The following is a 17,389-nucleotide window of genomic DNA, read 5'->3' as shown; positions in this document are numbered from 1 at the left end:
CGCAATTTTCAAGCCCGAAATATTTCGGGCTTTTGTCGGTCCAGTTCACAATTTGCTCATGTCTAAATGCATGCATGCACACTCTATCCTAAAAATACTTGAACCGACGGATTTTGAGTTTGGTAAAATGATACTCCTTCCATTCCAAATTGTAGGTTGTTTTAGTTTTTTATTTCATAGATATTATTATGCATCTAGATATAGTGTATTTCTAGGTGCATAATAATATCTATGAACCTAGAAAAGTCAAAACGAACCCTTGGAATGGAGGGAGTACATCACTTTCCGCTAAAAGAAATTACCAAATTAATAAGACACGATCCTTAGGTAAGAAAAGGTAAGAACCACCATGATTAACCTAGCTTTGCTCGGTGCTCGTGGGCTTCGTGCTCCAGCTTCGTTCTTTTCCTCCCCTCGTCTGGTTAGGACGGCGTAGTCATCAGTTGTCGCCGCGCACATGAGGCTTGACGCCAGAACCCACCCGGGTTCCGGCATCGCCTGCCGGCGTGCCGCTGCCAGTGTGCCAGTGTGACCTGGTGTTTGCCGGCTAGGCTTTCCTTTTTGCCGCATACGTCCTACGCACCTACATACAAGTGCGAAAGACTCAGCTCGGATATCACAAGCAAGCTCGTGTGGCTGAAATAGTAATGTGTCCTGCAGTGTACTCTAACCTTTACTTGCAAGTATATTTCAACTTGTTCCTTGCTATTCTGGTGTGGTATGTGTCATGATCATATGCCTTGTAACTTCACGCATGCTATATATTTGAGGCTTAGAAGTTTCAAGTTCATCAAGTTGTAGCATTAAGCGTACACGAAAACAAGCAAGGGTCGTGTGTTTCCTAGTTGTACCTACTCATCTCCCCTTGACGGTGTTCATAATCTGTTGGTGCAATATTTATTTACAAGAATTGGAATTGGAAACGGAAATGGGAATGAATACAAATCAGTGCTTGGAGAGCGGGAAACCGATGCCGTGGCGGGTGGTCGGGAAGGTGACGAACAGCATGCTCCCGACCACCCCGATGGCGATGGGCAGCACGGTAAGCACCTGCCTGGCGTCCTCCGACGGCACCGGGTAGAAGCACGACACCACGTTCTGGTCGAACAGCGCGACGGCGGCGAAGATCATCACGGACACCACCGCGTGCACCCAGTCGAGGAACCGGACCCTGTACGCGGCCGCGGCCCGCGGGTCCTCCAGCGGCGCGCCGCCGTCGATGACCCAGAGCCCGCGGAGCGTGGCGAACCCGTACCGGACGGCGCCGGTGGCGTCCCGGAAGCTGTCCGTGAAGCTGAGCACGAAGCAGGAGAGCGCACAGAGCGCCAGGAGCGCACCCGCCATGGCGCGGTTGGCGCGGACGCAGTGGCCCTGGTCCGTGACGATCGGGGACAGCAGCTGGAACGCCAGCACGGTGCCCGTGGGAAGCAGCGTGGCCAGGTGCGCCGTGCTCTGGTACGTCTGGCTGATGGCCCGCTGGATCGGGCTCATGCCGCCGCCGTCGTCCGCCAACGAGCGCTTCTCCAGCAGAGGCCGCTGCGCTTGCTGCTCGTGGCTGCTGGCATCGTCGTGCTCCTCATGCTGCGACTCCACGTCGTCGTGCCGCGCCGCCGTCGCCGTCGCCATCGCCGCTGACCCCTCGCCACCACCTTGCGTTGATCGTCTTCGCCGAATCGGAGACCGGTACTGGAGCATGTAGTAAACAAGATGGATCAATGGCAAATGCTGCCGCCGATGGAATGTGTGCGGGGATTTAAAGGCCGCGGAAGAGGAAATCCATGTGGCCTGGACGCGAGCTCGCCGAGCGTGTCAGGCATTTCCCGGTCGGCACTTGGCTTGCAAGGAACAGGCACTCCAGCTGATAAACAAATCGGGGGAGCTTGCGGTTGCTTGCACGAGAAACGGCCGAACGGGGGCTCTGCCTGTGTGGCTGTGTGTTTCGCGGCTGAATTCGGCCTTGGCTTGCTTTCGGTCGCGCTCCAGCCACGCCAGCTTGAGCGCGCACGCTTGAGGCCACGCCGTGCTTGCGTTGCGACTTGCGAGGCCGGCCAGCGCGTTCCTTTCGCGATGAGCTATGGACGCCTCGTGCAGATCGGGCAAGAGCGTTGATGGGAGATGATGCAGGGAAGATTTCTGAATGGTACTCCTAACCGACGATCGACAGCGTTACGTCCCGAATGATCTGGCGACAGTCTTGTTTTTAGTTCTGTATAAAAATGTGGTGTTCTAGGCTGACAAGAGTTTTATTCCACTTGGCAGAATGAGAGTGGATGGAGTAGAGTGTGACTTGAACGCATAAGCAAGAAAGGCACGTTGCTTGCAGCCGCAGGGAAGCCCACCAAGGCCTCAGTGCTCCCCCTGAAATAGCAGGCCCAACAGATGGATCTGATCCCATTTTCTATTAAAAAAAGGAAACTCAATCTTACTTGGATTGTATGAAAAATCTAAGCCCAGTGGACATGGGATCATCTCATGTGTTCTCCTTGCACGTGTTCTACCAGCGTCCTGCTGAAACAAGAAGACAGACATTGCCTGGCATATATATTCGACCAAAAGGATTGTAATGGAATAAAACACTTTAGGCTACGACAAGCAAAATGCTTTCGCCAAGACAAGCCTCCTGCAGTGGGCCTGTTTCATTTTCTCTTTACGAGCTGCCACCAACGCCAGCCCAATGGCTTTTCCTGTGCAGGAGATTCCACCACATTGCATTGCAATTCTGCATAGCGTGCACCAGGGGGCAGGGAGAACATTGTAAAGTTGCAAGAGACGACAGCAAAATCCTTTGATCATGTGGTTCCTTTTTCCAGTGCATGCATGGATGAAGCAATCGTAGCATGTCCGGTGTGTGCAAGCTTTAGTTCTTAGGTTAGCACTACTTGTATCGAAGTATCCTATCCTAGGTACTAGCACATCTCACTCGATCGGCATTTGAGGTGGGCCATTTGTTATTAGTCCTTACTATAATATACTTTTATTTGTATGTATTAATTAATTATATAGTGCATACGCCCTCTCGTTCTTAAATATATATCATTTAGAACAAGCAAATTAGTTTATTTTTGAATTATTCTAAACGTTATATATATTTAAGGACGGATGTAGTACATTTGAGTATATAACTACTTGTTTGTTGTATGTTTTAGGAGCCATCATGGTAATTGGTAAATTGTGCAGTAAAATCTTCCTAAGATTAGAAAATGCAATCGCTTCTTGACCGATTTCAACCTTCCGGTATAATAAGTGATCGCATCCACAAAGTCTTCCTTCTACTAGGCCCTTGTTTACTTCCCTCCAAACTCCCAACTTTGACACTATGCAAAAAGAAGATTCCCCATCACATCAAACTTGCGGTACATGCATGGAGTACTAAATGTAGACGAAATCAAAAACTAATTGCACAGTTTTGTTGTACTTTGCGAGACGAATCTTTTGAGCCTAATTAGTCAATATTTGGACAATAATTCACAAATACAAACGAAACGCTACAGTGTCGCATTTATGGCAAAATGTCAATTTGGCACCTCCCAACTTGGGAAGTAAACAAGGCCTAGGCTACACTACCGACCGAGCGAGTCATGCATGTCTTGAGCCTTGACAGTTGACACAGCACCATAAAACGTGCAATGAATTCCGACCAGGAAGTACGATGTCACCATTTTCAACGAGTACTGAAGGCGTGCTTATGCGCTTCCCCTGCAAGCTAAGGCAACTAGGCTAATTAAGAACTTGATTAAGATTAATTGCAGGCACGTCCATACTACTAATTAGCCAGATCGTATATATCAATTTGGTATGAGAGATCGAACGTCGCACATTTGATTTGTACAGGACCAACTCTTCGTACGGTTCTAGTTCTGACTGTCAAGTGTTACATCATCTCAACCGCACCATCGTGAATTCATCATGCAATGTGAGTTCGTACCTCGCAATCAAGCTCATCGATCCATGCGGACAAATCATCTGATGCAGAGTTGACAACATGACATATTGACATGTCATCCTCTCGTTGCCAATGGGCTCTGCTTATATTATACTGATTGTGTTACAAAAAAATATATGTGCACACACATGTTTAGTTGTGGCTCCTTGGATGGAGCTATTTGTGAAGTCTAGCTAGGGGTACGCTGTCATTTTCTGATAGAGGCGTGCCATCCTCTCTAGGCCGATGGATCGAGGCCAGACCCCATGACTCCAGCCGGTCTCAATTATCAGCACAAGACACATGATCTGATCTGATATTCTGACCTGACCATTCGGTTTAATGTACGGCGACTAATGAGCTAGCTAGGCTCTAAACGTACGGCGAGCGCGGCGCCTTGGAGTAGTTCGCCTTGCCTAAAGCTAGCTAGCCTGAAACGAAGCGCTTGTGGCTGCAAGCTAAGGGCCAATCGAATTAGATCCCGGGTCACGGCCAACCAGTTCCTGCCACGCCACCCCAACGACACCCACCAAAGTTCCCAACTGACCTGATGCTTCCTGAGCTTCGCACCTGACATGATGCACACATCTGCTAGGCTACTCGTACTGTGTAGGCCTGTAGCTGCCTAGAGAATAGAACGTGCGCCCACTGTCCACTGACCAATCTCACAACAAGACCGACCGGGAGCAGCTCGAGCGTGCATTTTTGGTAGTGCTAAGATGAGAGAGAGTGGGCTGAGGAGGGCGCCATACGCCGGAGCGAAATTTCTTGCTGGTGGCTTCCAGGCACCCGCAGCTTACTTGGGCACCCGCAGCTTACTTGGGCACCCCCAGCTAAGCGAAATTTCTGTTCGCTTTAGCTTATTCAGCCGGCTTATCAGCCATCAAACAGTGTTTTCCTCTCACAACAAATCAGTCGTTTCAATTTTTCAGCCGACTTATAAGCTGAAGCGAACAGGCCCGTGCTCCCGAGGAGAAGAGTTGCTGAAGAATATTTTAACACAAGTTGTGGGACCTACCTTAGATCAAATGAAGGTACATACGCTGGAGAGAAATTGAAAACTTAGCACCTCCCTGATGTGGCAGTATGTAGCACCCTCTGAACAAATCATACGCTCAAGTTGCTCTAACTAAAATATACAGTACTACAATGCATGCATAGGAGCTATTACACAAATAGGCCAACGAGAGCTTACCTTATGTTTTTCTTCAAGATCGAGTGCAAAGCCAGATGCCACACACGCACAACATGCTTCCGATCTAGTTATCTTACGTTTTAAGAATAGTGCAAATTGAACTTCAGCCTTGGGAAAACATCTCCGATGCTACCGCGGGTTACGGTGCTACACCGTGCTACCAAAATCGGTGCATGAAAAATAACATCATGACGACCAATGTTGTCTCGTGCACTACCACGTACGGATGACTGACGCTAAATAAATATCTGTAGAGGACTGTGCAAGTATATACCACACACATGTATATGTAAGCAACTGAAATCTCGCGCGTACTGAAAATTAATTTTCTAGGATCATTTTTCTCGCATATATATGTGGTTAGCCCTCAAATGGAAATGTAAATGCGCACAGATGCATAATGCATATGCGACGCACGCAGTTCGCCTGGCCTTTTCTTTTGTGGGGATGAGGCTAGCATCGTCTGCCTTGCAAGACACTCCACGGCGACCTCGTATCTGAATTCTGAAGCTCCCCAGTCCCAGCATCCTCCTTTCCTCTCCGGCCGCTGTGCGCGCGCGCGGTGGAACGTCCATGCGAATCCATCGCGGGTTGCCCCGCCTCCACTCCACCTGCTCTCCACCTCTCTCCTGCTCCGCTCGCTGCGGCTCGCACGCACGAACGCATGACGTAGTCGATCCTCTTAACGGACTTCTATTTTTTTTGCGAGTAATATAATCCACTTATTAGTGGACTTTGACAAGCATGCCAAAATTTATGCATCAAATAAAATTTATTCAATTGAGAGGTCTTCATGAAAATATTGGGGCCCTGACAAGTGGCACAAACTAACATTCGAGACAACTGTACCTCCACTCCCTGCACGGAACAACACGCTACACTGAACATTTGGCCCAGCAGACATCCAAATTAACACGAGTCTCAACAGCACATATACCCGTTCCCTATGCACCAAACCGATCTATACTACGTACTCTTGCTCCATAATTCCGCACATGTGTTCGTTATGTGTGGTAGAGTATCTTCCATTCATACTAGTGGTTCCGATCCGATCCATTCCATGCATTGATCGTCGATGCATGAAGGCCATCGAGATTCGAGAATTGGCTGCTAATCCAGCCAACCAACCAGGTTTCAGATTTAGATATTTTCATCGCCCGATCTGCAGCACCTCCATGCATGATGCACTGCACCCATACGGCCTCACCGGTCACCGGCCAGTGCAGAGCAGAGAATATACGTGCAGTCCTCATGCTCTTACCACGGGCGCGGCGAAAGTACGAGGCCCCTCAACAACCTCGATCGCATTCACGCATGCATCTTGCCAAATGGTGAAATGCATGTGTACGAAGTGTTGTACTCTGCTTCGTTCATTAACTTCTGTGGGGGAAAAAAGAGAATCATCAAGACAAGTTGCAAGGAGTTCATCAGATGGCCCGCACGGGGTTGGTCAGTCCCTGCCCCTGCAGCAACTAGATCGCCGGCGCCGTGGGGGCCGCGCGCGCGCGCGAGCAGGGAGGGCTGGGGGCTGGGGCCCGGCCGGCGCAGAGAATCCGGCCGGGCGGGCGCCGGCCCTGGTTTCCTTCTCACGTATACGGAAGGATTTGCGGTGCCTATACGTGAGGACCAAGCAACACATGCCATCATCCACCTACTGTTGTATATCCTCCTCCTCCTAGCTTGCTTATGTTCTTCTTTTTTAAAAAAAAAAAAGCTTGCTCATGTGTTTCTTGCGTACACGCACATTATTGCCCCAAACAACATAAAATTAAAGAAGAGAAAACGAAGCCGGCTAGTAGACTACATGCATCGTCTCTCGACCGATCGTGGCTCGTCGATCCCTAGCTTAGCCTAGCTCTGTCGTGCTGACGCCTAGTGCCTCGAGCTCTCGATCGTCTTGTTGGGAAACCAACCACGGCGATCGATCGGAAAGTAGTTGATGCGAACGTGCGTGCACTGTTCGTACCGGCCGGCTGGAGATGGACAAGTCACTGAGGCGGTCAGTGTATGTACGGTGGTGTGTGTGATCGCGGGTAGCTTTTAACAGGGACAAGCTAGCTAGCAGGCTAGCGGCGGCTTCCTCCTTTTCTCTCCCTCCCGGGCCTCGGTTCTCTTTCCTTGACCAACCCCCTTTGTTTGTTGCTCCCTCTCCGATCCCTGCCGTCTCTCTCTCTCTCCACACCTCTACATACTGTCTCTAGAGTCCAGCCGGTCTCGTCGTCTTCTTTTAACCCTGCATTATATTCAACCCCAGCCGAGGCGGCGAGCTAAGCTTTGCCGCCCCTGTCATGGGGGTGTTATAGAGATCGAGGCACGCACACCCGCCCTAGTCGCTAGCTTCGTCTCGCGAGGATGACGTGGTGCAATGGCTTCAACGACGTGGAGAGCAGCCTGTCCCCGGCCGCCGCCGTGGCCGCCGCGGGGAAGAAGGCGGCCGCGTCGCTCGCCGTCCTCGTCAAGATGTGCCCGTCCTGCGGCCACCGCGCGCAGTATGAACAGGTAAATATACGTACGCACGCTAGCTGCACGCGTGCCCATGTGTAGGTCTCGTCTATGCGGTAGCTTGGTGGTGCTGAGTTGCATATCCACTAAGAACGACAGATCAGGCCATCAGAAGGAACCTCAGCTCGTCTGAGTTCTTTCTTTGTATACGGACGTTAGTTGCAGCTTGGAAACAGTTCATGCTAATCTCATCTTTCTGCGACGAACGAAAACATGCATGCATCCAAAACAGGGTCCAGTAGCTAGTGGGCTTTGCGCCATGTCGGTGATGACATGGATGAGTGGATGACCATCCTCAATTTTTCTGCAGGAGACCACCACGATCCAGGACTTGCCGGGGCTGCCGGCCGGCGTGAAGTTCGATCCGACGGACCAGGAGCTTCTGGAGCACTTGGAGGGCAAGGCGAGGCCGGACTCGCGGAGGCTCCACCCCCTCGTCGACGAGTTCATCCCCACCATCGAGGGCGAGAACGGCATCTGCTACACGCACCCCGAGAGGCTCCCCGGTACGTACGCACACGTTTTGCATCATGTACCGATCGATGTGTGTTGCATGTCAGCATGTGCGCGCTACTGTGTTTCAGGCGTGAACAAGGACGGGCTCGTCCGGCACTTCTTCCACCGGCCGTCAAGGGCCTACACGACGGGGACGAGGAAGCGGCGGAAGGTGCACAGCGGCGACGGGGACGACGGCGCCAGCGGCGCCGGCGGCGAGACGCGGTGGCACAAGACCGGCAAGACGCGGCCGGTGCTGTCTAACGGCAGGCCCCGCGGGTACAAGAAGATCCTGGTGCTCTACACCAACTACGGCAAGCAGCGCAAGCCCGAGAAGACCAACTGGGTGATGCACCAGTACCACCTCGGCTCCGACGAGGAGGAGCGCGACGGCGAGCTCGTCGTCTCCAAGGTCTTCTTCCAGACGCAGCCCAGGCAGTGCGGCTCCACGGCGGCCAAGGAGGCCGTTGCCGCCAACGCCGTCGCCAACAGCAATGCGCATGCTCTTGGCGGCCATCAACAGGGTGGCAGCGTTCTCAGGGAAGCAAACGGTGTCGATCAGTTCTACAACCCAGGAACAATGATGGGGTACGGCCAGGGGGTCCCGAATAACAGGGTACCTCCTGCTCCTGCTGCAGCTCACTTCATGCCTAACTTCGCAGTGCATGCAGCAAGGGCTACCTTTGGCCCTTGAATCAAGAATTCAGGACGTGAGTAACAAGAACATATTCAATTCGGAATCGGAGACTAAATAGGGATTTAGGAGCAGGTCATGTCATCAGGGTATTTGTCCATGGCCTGAAAAACTACAGCACAAGTGAAGATACATTATGCTGTGACTGTAGAAAGATATCATGTTCTTTGCAGTCTAACTTGACGTTGCTTATGAACTATTAAAACTGTTTCGTTTAACATGCCTTTTTCAATATATATTCCTCATCACATGCAGTTATTCCATCGTAGTACTTTGTATACACAAATCATTCACGGATATGAAAAAGAAGCCATGCTGCTCTGAAGATTCAATCAGTTCATTTCTTCAAGTTTGAACTTTCGGATAGTTCAATCTCACCTACAGCACCACGTACGAAATGACGAACTTCTCAAACACACGTCCTAACTGTGAAGGGCAAACTGATACAAGTGCTTGCCAATGATGCACGCTAAAATGAACAGCACCATTGGAGAAACACACAAAACAGAGTTTTAACTAAGTTACATGCTTTGTTTCACTTCCATCTGAATCGTGTCAATAACATCCAACGCTACAGGATAGTCTAAGCACGAATCTCAAGAGTGTTGCCGAGGAACTACTACTTGCCGACAACATTCTTTTCGTATAAGGCGACGATGTCCTTCTTGTTAGGATTTTTCAACTGGAGCAGTTGAGCACCAAACCCGTGCTTGGTGAGCTCCTGCTTCAGTTTCTGCACAGTGAATTTGGTATAGTCTTCAGTCTCTGTCCCTTGCTGGCTCCCAGTGTAGGTATCTTCACCAATGAACACAGATCCACCGTCCTCTGTGTGATTGTTCTTGAATGGGCTTGTTGTGCTTTTTGATCGTTTCCTACGCCTCCCATTGTTGTCATTGTCGATATCCATATCATGGACAGACTCGGTAGCTTCACCCCTCAAGCGTCTCGCAGAGGTCTTGAGCTTGCTATCGAGTGCAGTCTCATTGAGCTGAACTGATGTCAGCTCTTGTTGAAGCATGTCAAGTTTGCCTTGAGTTGCTTGCAACTGCAATGACAAAGCCTCAGCTCTCTTATTAGCCTCAGCACAAGCTTCACGCTCTGTTGCCAGCAGGCTCTCAAGCACCTGGACCGTGCTGGATCTTTGCTGGTTATTCCGTTTCAACATCTCATCAATCTCTTTTTCACGTTCATCAACACTTTTTTCAAGCAATGCGACCTTGGACACAGCATCCTTCTCTGACTGATGAAGTTTCTCAACCTCTTCCACCATCTTAACCTTGTCTCTTTCTAGAGCCTCAACCTGCCGCTCCATTCTTTCTATCAGTGCAAGTCTCTCCATTGCAAGCCTCTGAGCTTCACCCTTATCCTTTTGAGCAGCAGCAGCTTCTGCACGAGCTACGTCAGCCAATTCCGTTGCTCGTCTGGCCTCCCTTTCAGCTTCCTTGCATCTAATGTCTGTCTCATCAAACTTTTTGCACTCCGCCAAATACTTCTCCTGAAGATGGTTCTTTTCTTGTTCCAGGATCCTCACTTCCTTCTCACGTGAAAGAACTTCACTTCTAATAGACTCCAGGTTATCAGTCAACAATCTGATCTCTTCCTTCAAAGCCAGAGAATCTGACTCATGGCTCTTCAACTTTGCTTCAGTGGCCTGAATTTGATCATTAGCAAAATGAGATTATGTTGACAGGGAGGGAGAGGGAGAAGAGAGAGGGTGAGCCAGACAGACCTCAAGCCTTGAGATCAAACTTGTAGCATGAATTTCGGTTTGGCTAACTTTAGCGCTTAATCTTGAAATTTCCTCTTCCTGTTACACCATAACAAGCAAAAGTTAAGTGACCGAGCACATATACATACAGCTTGGAAGAAAAATAACATTGAATGGATCATAACTTTTCCCCCTAAATCAAAGAATGCATCATAACTTTCCCCCCTAAATCAATAATGCATAACATCGAGAGAAATTATAACCTTCTCAGATAGTTGGTTAGCAAGTTCTGCCCTCAAAGCATCTTCCCTCTCTTGCACTTTCTTGTTTGTACGTTCCTGTGCTACAGCCGCTCTCTGCAGAGCTGTTTTGGCCTCACTAACAGCAACTTCATATTTGCGTTTCCACTCTGATGCTTCCTCTTGAGCAGACTCAGCCTGTTCTCGTGTTGCAGATAATCTGCCCTCACTGATACTTACCCTAGACTCCAGGGAAGCAATTTGAGATTTCAACTTGCTCTCATCTGCCTTTTGCTGCAAAATAATGTGATCATACTTGCTCTTCCAATCATTGGATTCCCGTTTTGCAGTTTCAAGAGAAGAAGACAAGCTCATACACCGCTCTTCCAACTTGCTACCCTTGGCCTGAAGTTCAGTAATACGAACGGAGTAATCCTTTGAAATTTTCTGCTTATCATTGATAACTTCTTCATAGCGCCTCAAGTATTCAGCTCTGTGGCCCTCACTCGCTTCAAGCTGCTTCCTGAGCAATGCCAACTTATCATCGCTCGAATTGCATTTCAATCTTAGGGCATTTCTTTCAGCGTCTATATGCTCCAACTGCCTTCTGAAAAGGTCTAGCACGGGCCCAGCCAAACTGCAGTGATCATTCCAGCAAAAGAATAAAATGGCTGTGTGAGATCATCATTTCACATCGATCAACAATAAGACTAATGAAGAGGTGCCTACCACTGCTGTAGGAATGTGGCTAGCCTTTTCCATTTCCCAGGACCATAGGCCATTGACTCATACTCTGTGAGCAGGCCATCAAGGAGCTGCAGTTAATCCAACAAAAAGGACATTAACATAAACAATAATGAAGAATGAGGTTCTTGTTGATTATGTACACCAGCAGAGAGGTTTGCAGTTTCCTTACCCTGACGACATCATCTAACTTTGCATCAGGACGGTTACATGCTGCCCGCACCTTTGATTCCATGTTCTGTACTCGGTTTGAACATTGCAAATCAGCCTCCAGAAAAGCATTCCTTTTGTAATCCTGCATTCATGTGCTTATCAGTTAGTCTACCAACTCATAAATTACTTCAACAATTGGCAGGCATTTATCAATGGTTCATGTAAAAGACAGTAATAAAAACACATGCTGACTTAAAGCAGTGATGACTAATAATAATGCCACCTCAAAGGCCTTCCTGAGAGAACTGTGAAGAAGCTTTTCAAATTTTGAACGAGCTGGCCCAGCACCCACAGCAGAAGCATTAAAAGCACTGATAGCCTTCCTCATTGCATCTTCGTGTGCTTCTCTCAAAGAATCCTGCGAATGCCCACAGGTCAAAAAAAATTCCAGAAAGTTCAAATGAGAAACTACAACAACTCACTTATTAGCAATCCTACCTCTTCAACTTGTTTTTTCTGGTCAAATGAAGAATTGTAAGCGTCCACAGCAGAATCATATGCCCTCCGACATTCTGCTTCCTCCACACTCTGCATAAAGAAAAAGCTATCAGATAACTTCCAAACAGAAAGGAACTCTTATACATGGTTGAACCGAAGAGGTGCATCAAATTCTATACCAGTTCATCGGCCAATGCATAGGTGTACTCTAGTTGCTCATCAAACAGTTGAGAACGTTTTCATCATTTGCAATTTATGTTTTAATAGTGTTTTTTCTCAATTGCAAATATATGCTGATGCAATGTATATTTCAAAACATACTTGTACATCAGTCAGATCTATGACATGTAGCATTGCATGAATTAAGCTATAAGCCAAAAAAAAGGGAAGAAACAACATAAACCACACTGCTATCTTGATATACCTGCCATGATGAAGATATTGTAGGAACAGCACCACTATTAATGGCATCAAGAAATGATTGTGTCAATCCAGCAAGGATGGGGCCTGTCATTGTACTAGCTCCAAGTTGTTTTGGTCTTGTTCGGTCAAGCACAAATTTTGTGAAAGCATCCAGACCAGATCTGAACTCTGGACGGAAATTAGTCAGCTGTAATAAAGAGACAGGGAAACATTGCATCAACATCAAGCCATTAGACCAACATGATTATGCCAGAATATACTTTATGATTCTAGCTCCTGAAGGGAAAACATGCACCTCATTAATTTATTCTATCGCCACTTGTTGAACAACAAAGTTCCTCAAAACCTAAAGACGTACCTTCATAATTTGTTATTCTCTAACAATGTGTATTTTGTTCATGTTGGGTAGAACTAACCAAATGCCAATATTTACTATTCCAACCAGTCAAACAAGAGTATTCTAGGATACATGTAGTCAAACTTTTTAAAGTTTGGCTATTGGTATCCATCTATTTGAATACTGAGATTGAACAAAGAACAACAAAACAAGTATAGGTTTGTATCAAGACCATACTTTCATATAGATATAATTACAGGTTTTACAAAAATATTGTGAAAATATTACAATACATTCAGTCATCGAAGATGCGTATAAATACCGCCTTCTGCGTCTGGAGGTATATCTACTAATATCATGTAACTAGATATTATTAAAAATTAACACAACAAAAACATACCATAGGATAGTTAATTACTGGACCAAATGGGAAAATACTATAGTTTGCACTGATTCCAGACAAATGCTTGATCTTTCTGACTGGTACCTAACACGCTATTTACCTAGAAGAGTTTTTCTACTACTTTCTTAAATACTCACAATCTAATCAGAACTTCCAAATCTATAGTCAACAAATAAATACAGCGTTTGACTCGAATTTAAAGGACAAGGCCACATAGCAGACTGTTCACTGTAGTGGAAGAAATACTTACAGGAAGTTGATCGAGACGTTGGAGATCTTTCTCATTGTTCACAGGTCGCACAAGTGTAAAGCATTCCCTATCAGGAAAAAGCGCGCGGATGGACTCCCGTATCTTCCAGAATAAAAGAAATAACAGGATAATCCATAAGTCAAGTTACTTAAGCAGAAGTACAGAGCTACATTTCACAGAATAAAAAAAACACACTAACATACCGCGTTCTTTGCAGATACATCCCTCCCTCCACCTTGAACAGGCCTCAGTGCTAGTTCTAGGTAATCACGTGGAGTAATTTTTCTGTTGTCCTCTGTCAAATCCAGGTAGAAGTCCTGTAGGACACGAAGCAGAATGTCATTACATATCAAAGACTGACACATGATGACTGAGGTTAGACACAATATATGTTTGATGGAAGTCAGAAGATGATGCACAACTAGGGATTAATTAAGGCATTCAGCATTCAGGAAACATAATTAATATCAGGAGTTCAGGAGAAAAAGAATGAAATCTCTTACTCTCAACAACCAAACAAAGACAGGTGAAAACTGCCCAAGTTCAGATGCAGTGGACCTTCCGCCTGAGGCCCTGACACGTATATGCTTTGTCATCTGCGTGACCAGTGAGAGACGATCCAATGCAGATTCATCTATACCTCCCATCTAGAAAAAGCGCCACAAGGCTCAGAGAATAGCATCCTTCGATATGAAGAATTACAACTGAAGCACCATGTTCCAAATATGAATAATTCATTCATTCAGGAATGTACCTGGTTGTAGATGAACATGCTTGACAGTAGAACAGCCAAGGAAAATATTTGGATGCTGTAAGTCCCCTGCCAAAAGGGAATCAGTGGGCATGAGACAACAATACAGAAATTATAAATATATCCTGTACTACACAAAACAATCAAATATAAAATCACCAGAAAGGTAAATGGTAGCGAACACTCAAAATTATGGTTTCACCCAGAAAGTATGGCTCACCAATAAGGTGTGAATCGATTATAACAATATCATAATTCTTAATACTAATAAATATCATGGTCAATGGAAGGGTGTTACTTCAAAGATAAGCCACTGATACATACCGTTTGATCATAAGCATCAATTCCTTCCGTATCCAACAACACAAGACTGTATTCAGTTCCATCAAGACTAGTTCTCTTCAAAGGCGCACTCCACATCCAAAGTCCCTTAGTGCAAGGCCGATGTGTTGAAGCAACTTGAAAACCACTGCTTCGCCCAAGAAGCTACACACACAGCCAAAATTTTATCATCTGATGCAGAGAATCAAACAAAAATGATACACAATAAAAGAATATCAATCTATACCAAATCTAAGAATACAATGACGCAGAAGATTTACACATCATCTCAATTTACTCCTACCTCCCAAATTTCATCTCATGGATGCAAATGCACATAGAAAAGCATTAACATGCAGTTGTGCACACTTAAAAATCACCTAAAAAGAGAAGAATCAAAACTAGAAAAATCTATAATCTGAAACCTAGAATATGTACAGGTAATAAATATTTCATCTATCAATAAAATCTCATGCTTAACTAAAACCACAAAATTTCTAAAAGACATTTAAAGACTTCGTGCTAATATGACACCAACAAAATGAAGGTGCTAATGAGGCATACGACAGCAGAGCTTTTTAGTCCTAGGCAGGTTGGAGTAGCCTAGAGCTGAAACCAAACAAAAGCCACCACCAACGCAGTGAAATAATTAATCATGGTTTAGCTATGACCAAGAAACTAAACACCGCTTAACAGTAAACTTCACTGCTTAACAGTAAATGCCCTACAGATTCAACAGCAAATCAAAGTCCATAGTGATGTTTGACCAAACTTATTTCATTCCTATTTCTTTTATTTTGGCATCCTACATGTTGTGGTTGTTGAAGATATGCACCAAAGAACAGCTAACCAATGACTTGGAAATCTTTCGTCATTCACTGTTTCACAATCTCAAAACCCAATCATGCATATATATCCAATGTTAGTATAAGTCCAAAAGACACACAAAGGTTCCCTTGGCTAGTTATCCGATGTCCACTTTATATTCATGCTGATAGCCCACCAAAAAACAAAAAACCAATGCAAAGCAGTAACTTACTAATAAAATTTAATACAACATTGTAATACCAGATAACAGCACAGTTCTATAAGATGATGTCCAAATGCTTAAGCGGTAGACCTCATTCGAAACACTGATTTTTCTAGCAATAACCACCCTTAACCATTGCGTGCAGAATTAAGCCCTCCACATTGCTTAATCCTCATTTTCAATTCCCTTTCTCCTCCTGAAAACTGGACACTTGTCGACTTTCAATATCATTATTATGCTTGAGTGAAACATTGGGAACATGCAGCATATTTCCAAATTGCGGGCAAAAGCTCCAATCGACCGTAAATAGACCCTAGAATCCAAGAGGATACCTAAACCCTACTACTCGAGTAGCTCAATTTATCACTTAAAACTTCCAGTTCCCCAATCGACGCCCAAATACATCAGCAGGCCATATCTCAGAAAACAACGCCACAACCCTAGCCGCGCATCACCGATGGCCACACCCAGGCATTCCCCAAGACCTAAGTTCGCCCTGTGGCGCGCGTACCTGGTTGAGCACGAAGCTCTTGCCCTGCCGCGCGCGGCCGCAGACGGAGACCACGCCAACGGGGCCCTTGACGAGCTTCAGCGCCGCCACGGCCTCAGGGTCCATCACGAACTTGCCCTTCTCGTCGCAGTACACCAGCCGCAGCGGCCGCGCGGGTCCCGCCGCCGCGCCTCCGTCCCCGTTCCGAGCGGGGGTCGCGTCGCCGGCACTGGGGCTCCCCCCGCCGGCTCCGCCGCGGAGGCCAAGCATCTGCAGCATCGCAAGTTCGCCGACGGCGGCAAGGGTCCCGTGACTCTCTTTTCTGCTTTCAAAAAATGGGAAGAGGGAAAGGGCGCATCCGCGGGATCGAGAGTGCCCTTGGGGTTAAGCAACGAAGCGACGCGGTCGGTCGGGGTCGGTCGGGGAGAGGAGGGATGAGACGGTTCCCGCTGCCCACAGCGTTGGAATGACGCGCTGGGCGGCAGGCCGGCGGCAGTGTGCACGCGGCTGCCTATTGGGCTTCATATGGGATGAGCTGGACTGTTGGGCCTTGGTCGGTGCAGAAAGCATTTCTTTTTCCCCTTTTTTTCCTTGAGAACAGAGGTTGGTGCGTGAGCTGGACTTCCGTCTTTTGCCACCAAGATGGCCACCATTGAAATCTTTCTTTGCAAGTCAAGTTCGGAGGCATGAATGGTACACTTCCTGTCGTCTCAAACAACGTATATCGTATAAGATCCCATTTGGATTAGTGCAGAGTTTTAGAATCCAAAATCTGAAATCTGATATGCCTCCAAATGGGACAGATTCTCACTCAGATTTCATAAACTAAAATTTTGGATTCTATACGAATCCTATTAGCTGCTCAAAGAGTGGATTTTTCCTTATTCTGCATGCACATTTTACCATTTTGCCCATCGTCCTTTTTGGTAATTACCTAATATGCCACTCTCCACTCTACTGGGCAGCTGCCATAAAAGGAATCTAACCACAAACAGCCATAAAAAATCAGATTATGAAATCTAGGATCCAAACATCATCCAGATTTTACCTAGAATCTAGATTTTGAAATTCCATCCAAAATTTAGCTTTTTAAAATCCACAATCTAATCCAAAATAGGGCTTAAATTGCAAGAATTCTAAGTTTTGGAGGACTGTCGAAGGTATCATATAGGTAGTTATATCGCCTGAAGATTTCGAGCTCCACGCGACCATCTGGCTGTTTGGCCAGCCATAT

At 46.7% G+C, this 17,389-nt stretch overlaps 3 protein-coding genes across 3 annotated transcripts; 1 reads left to right on the top strand and 2 right to left on the bottom strand.

Annotated features, from left to right (window-relative positions):
- Positions 1-736: 736 nt before the first annotated feature.
- Positions 737-2,144, bottom strand: LOC117849546 (protein DMP4). Its single transcript, XM_034731119.2, has one exon. The coding sequence runs from the start codon at positions 1,693-1,695 to the stop codon at positions 946-948; it is 750 nt and encodes a 249-aa protein (XP_034587010.1). The 5' UTR covers positions 1,696-2,144; the 3' UTR covers positions 737-945.
- Positions 2,145-7,203: 5,059 nt separating this feature from the next.
- LOC117848502 (NAC domain-containing protein 73) lies at positions 7,204-9,026 on the top strand. The gene is made up of 3 exons (XM_034729933.2): positions 7,204-7,616; positions 7,930-8,125; positions 8,204-9,026. Exons 1-3 carry the CDS (start codon positions 7,470-7,472, stop codon positions 8,806-8,808), a joined length of 948 nt encoding a protein of 315 aa, XP_034585824.1. The 5' UTR covers positions 7,204-7,469; the 3' UTR covers positions 8,809-9,026.
- An 81-nt stretch (positions 9,027-9,107) lies between these two features.
- On the bottom strand, positions 9,108-16,525 carry LOC117848501 (uncharacterized). The gene is made up of 14 exons (XM_034729930.2): positions 16,177-16,525; positions 14,639-14,800; positions 14,318-14,383; positions 14,067-14,210; positions 13,767-13,880; positions 13,564-13,665; positions 12,575-12,760; positions 12,151-12,240; positions 11,936-12,070; positions 11,672-11,794; positions 11,485-11,570; positions 10,780-11,392; positions 10,538-10,615; positions 9,108-10,459 (listed from the first exon to the last, which is right to left on the bottom strand). Exons 1-14 carry the CDS (start codon positions 16,432-16,434, stop codon positions 9,428-9,430), a joined length of 3,189 nt encoding a protein of 1,062 aa, XP_034585821.1. The 5' UTR covers positions 16,435-16,525; the 3' UTR covers positions 9,108-9,427.
- Between the last annotated feature and the right edge of the window lie 864 nt (positions 16,526-17,389).

Source organism: Setaria viridis, chromosome 3 (genome assembly GCF_005286985.2).
Source record: "Setaria viridis chromosome 3, Setaria_viridis_v4.0, whole genome shotgun sequence".
Taxonomy (NCBI): Eukaryota; Viridiplantae; Streptophyta; class Magnoliopsida; order Poales; family Poaceae; genus Setaria; species Setaria viridis.
This window is presented reverse-complemented; position numbering and strand designations above follow the sequence as displayed.

Bases quoted from the DNA above. Each gene is read 5' to 3' on its own strand.
- LOC117849546 (XM_034731119.2), bottom strand. From the start codon at position 1,695: ATGCTCCAGTACCGGTCTCCGATTCGGCGAAGACGATCAACGCAAGGT.
- LOC117848502 (XM_034729933.2), top strand. From the start codon at position 7,470: ATGACGTGGTGCAATGGCTTCAACGACGTGGAGAGCAGCCTGTCCCCG. The intron at 7,617-7,929 runs GTAAATATACGT...ATTTTTCTGCAG, and splicing joins ACCGCGCGCAGTATGAACAG to GAGACCACCACGATCCAGGA. The intron at 8,126-8,203 runs GTACGTACGCAC...ACTGTGTTTCAG, and splicing joins GCACCCCGAGAGGCTCCCCG to GCGTGAACAAGGACGGGCTC.
- LOC117848501 (XM_034729930.2), bottom strand. From the start codon at position 16,434: ATGCTGCAGATGCTTGGCCTCCGCGGCGGAGCCGGCGGGGGGAGCCCC. The intron at 11,795-11,935 runs GTGGCATTATTA...ACATGAATGCAG, and splicing joins CTCTCAGGAAGGCCTTTGAG to GATTACAAAAGGAATGCTTT. The intron at 11,393-11,484 runs GTAGGCACCTCT...TGATCACTGCAG, and splicing joins GCCACATTCCTACAGCAGTG to TTTGGCTGGGCCCGTGCTAG.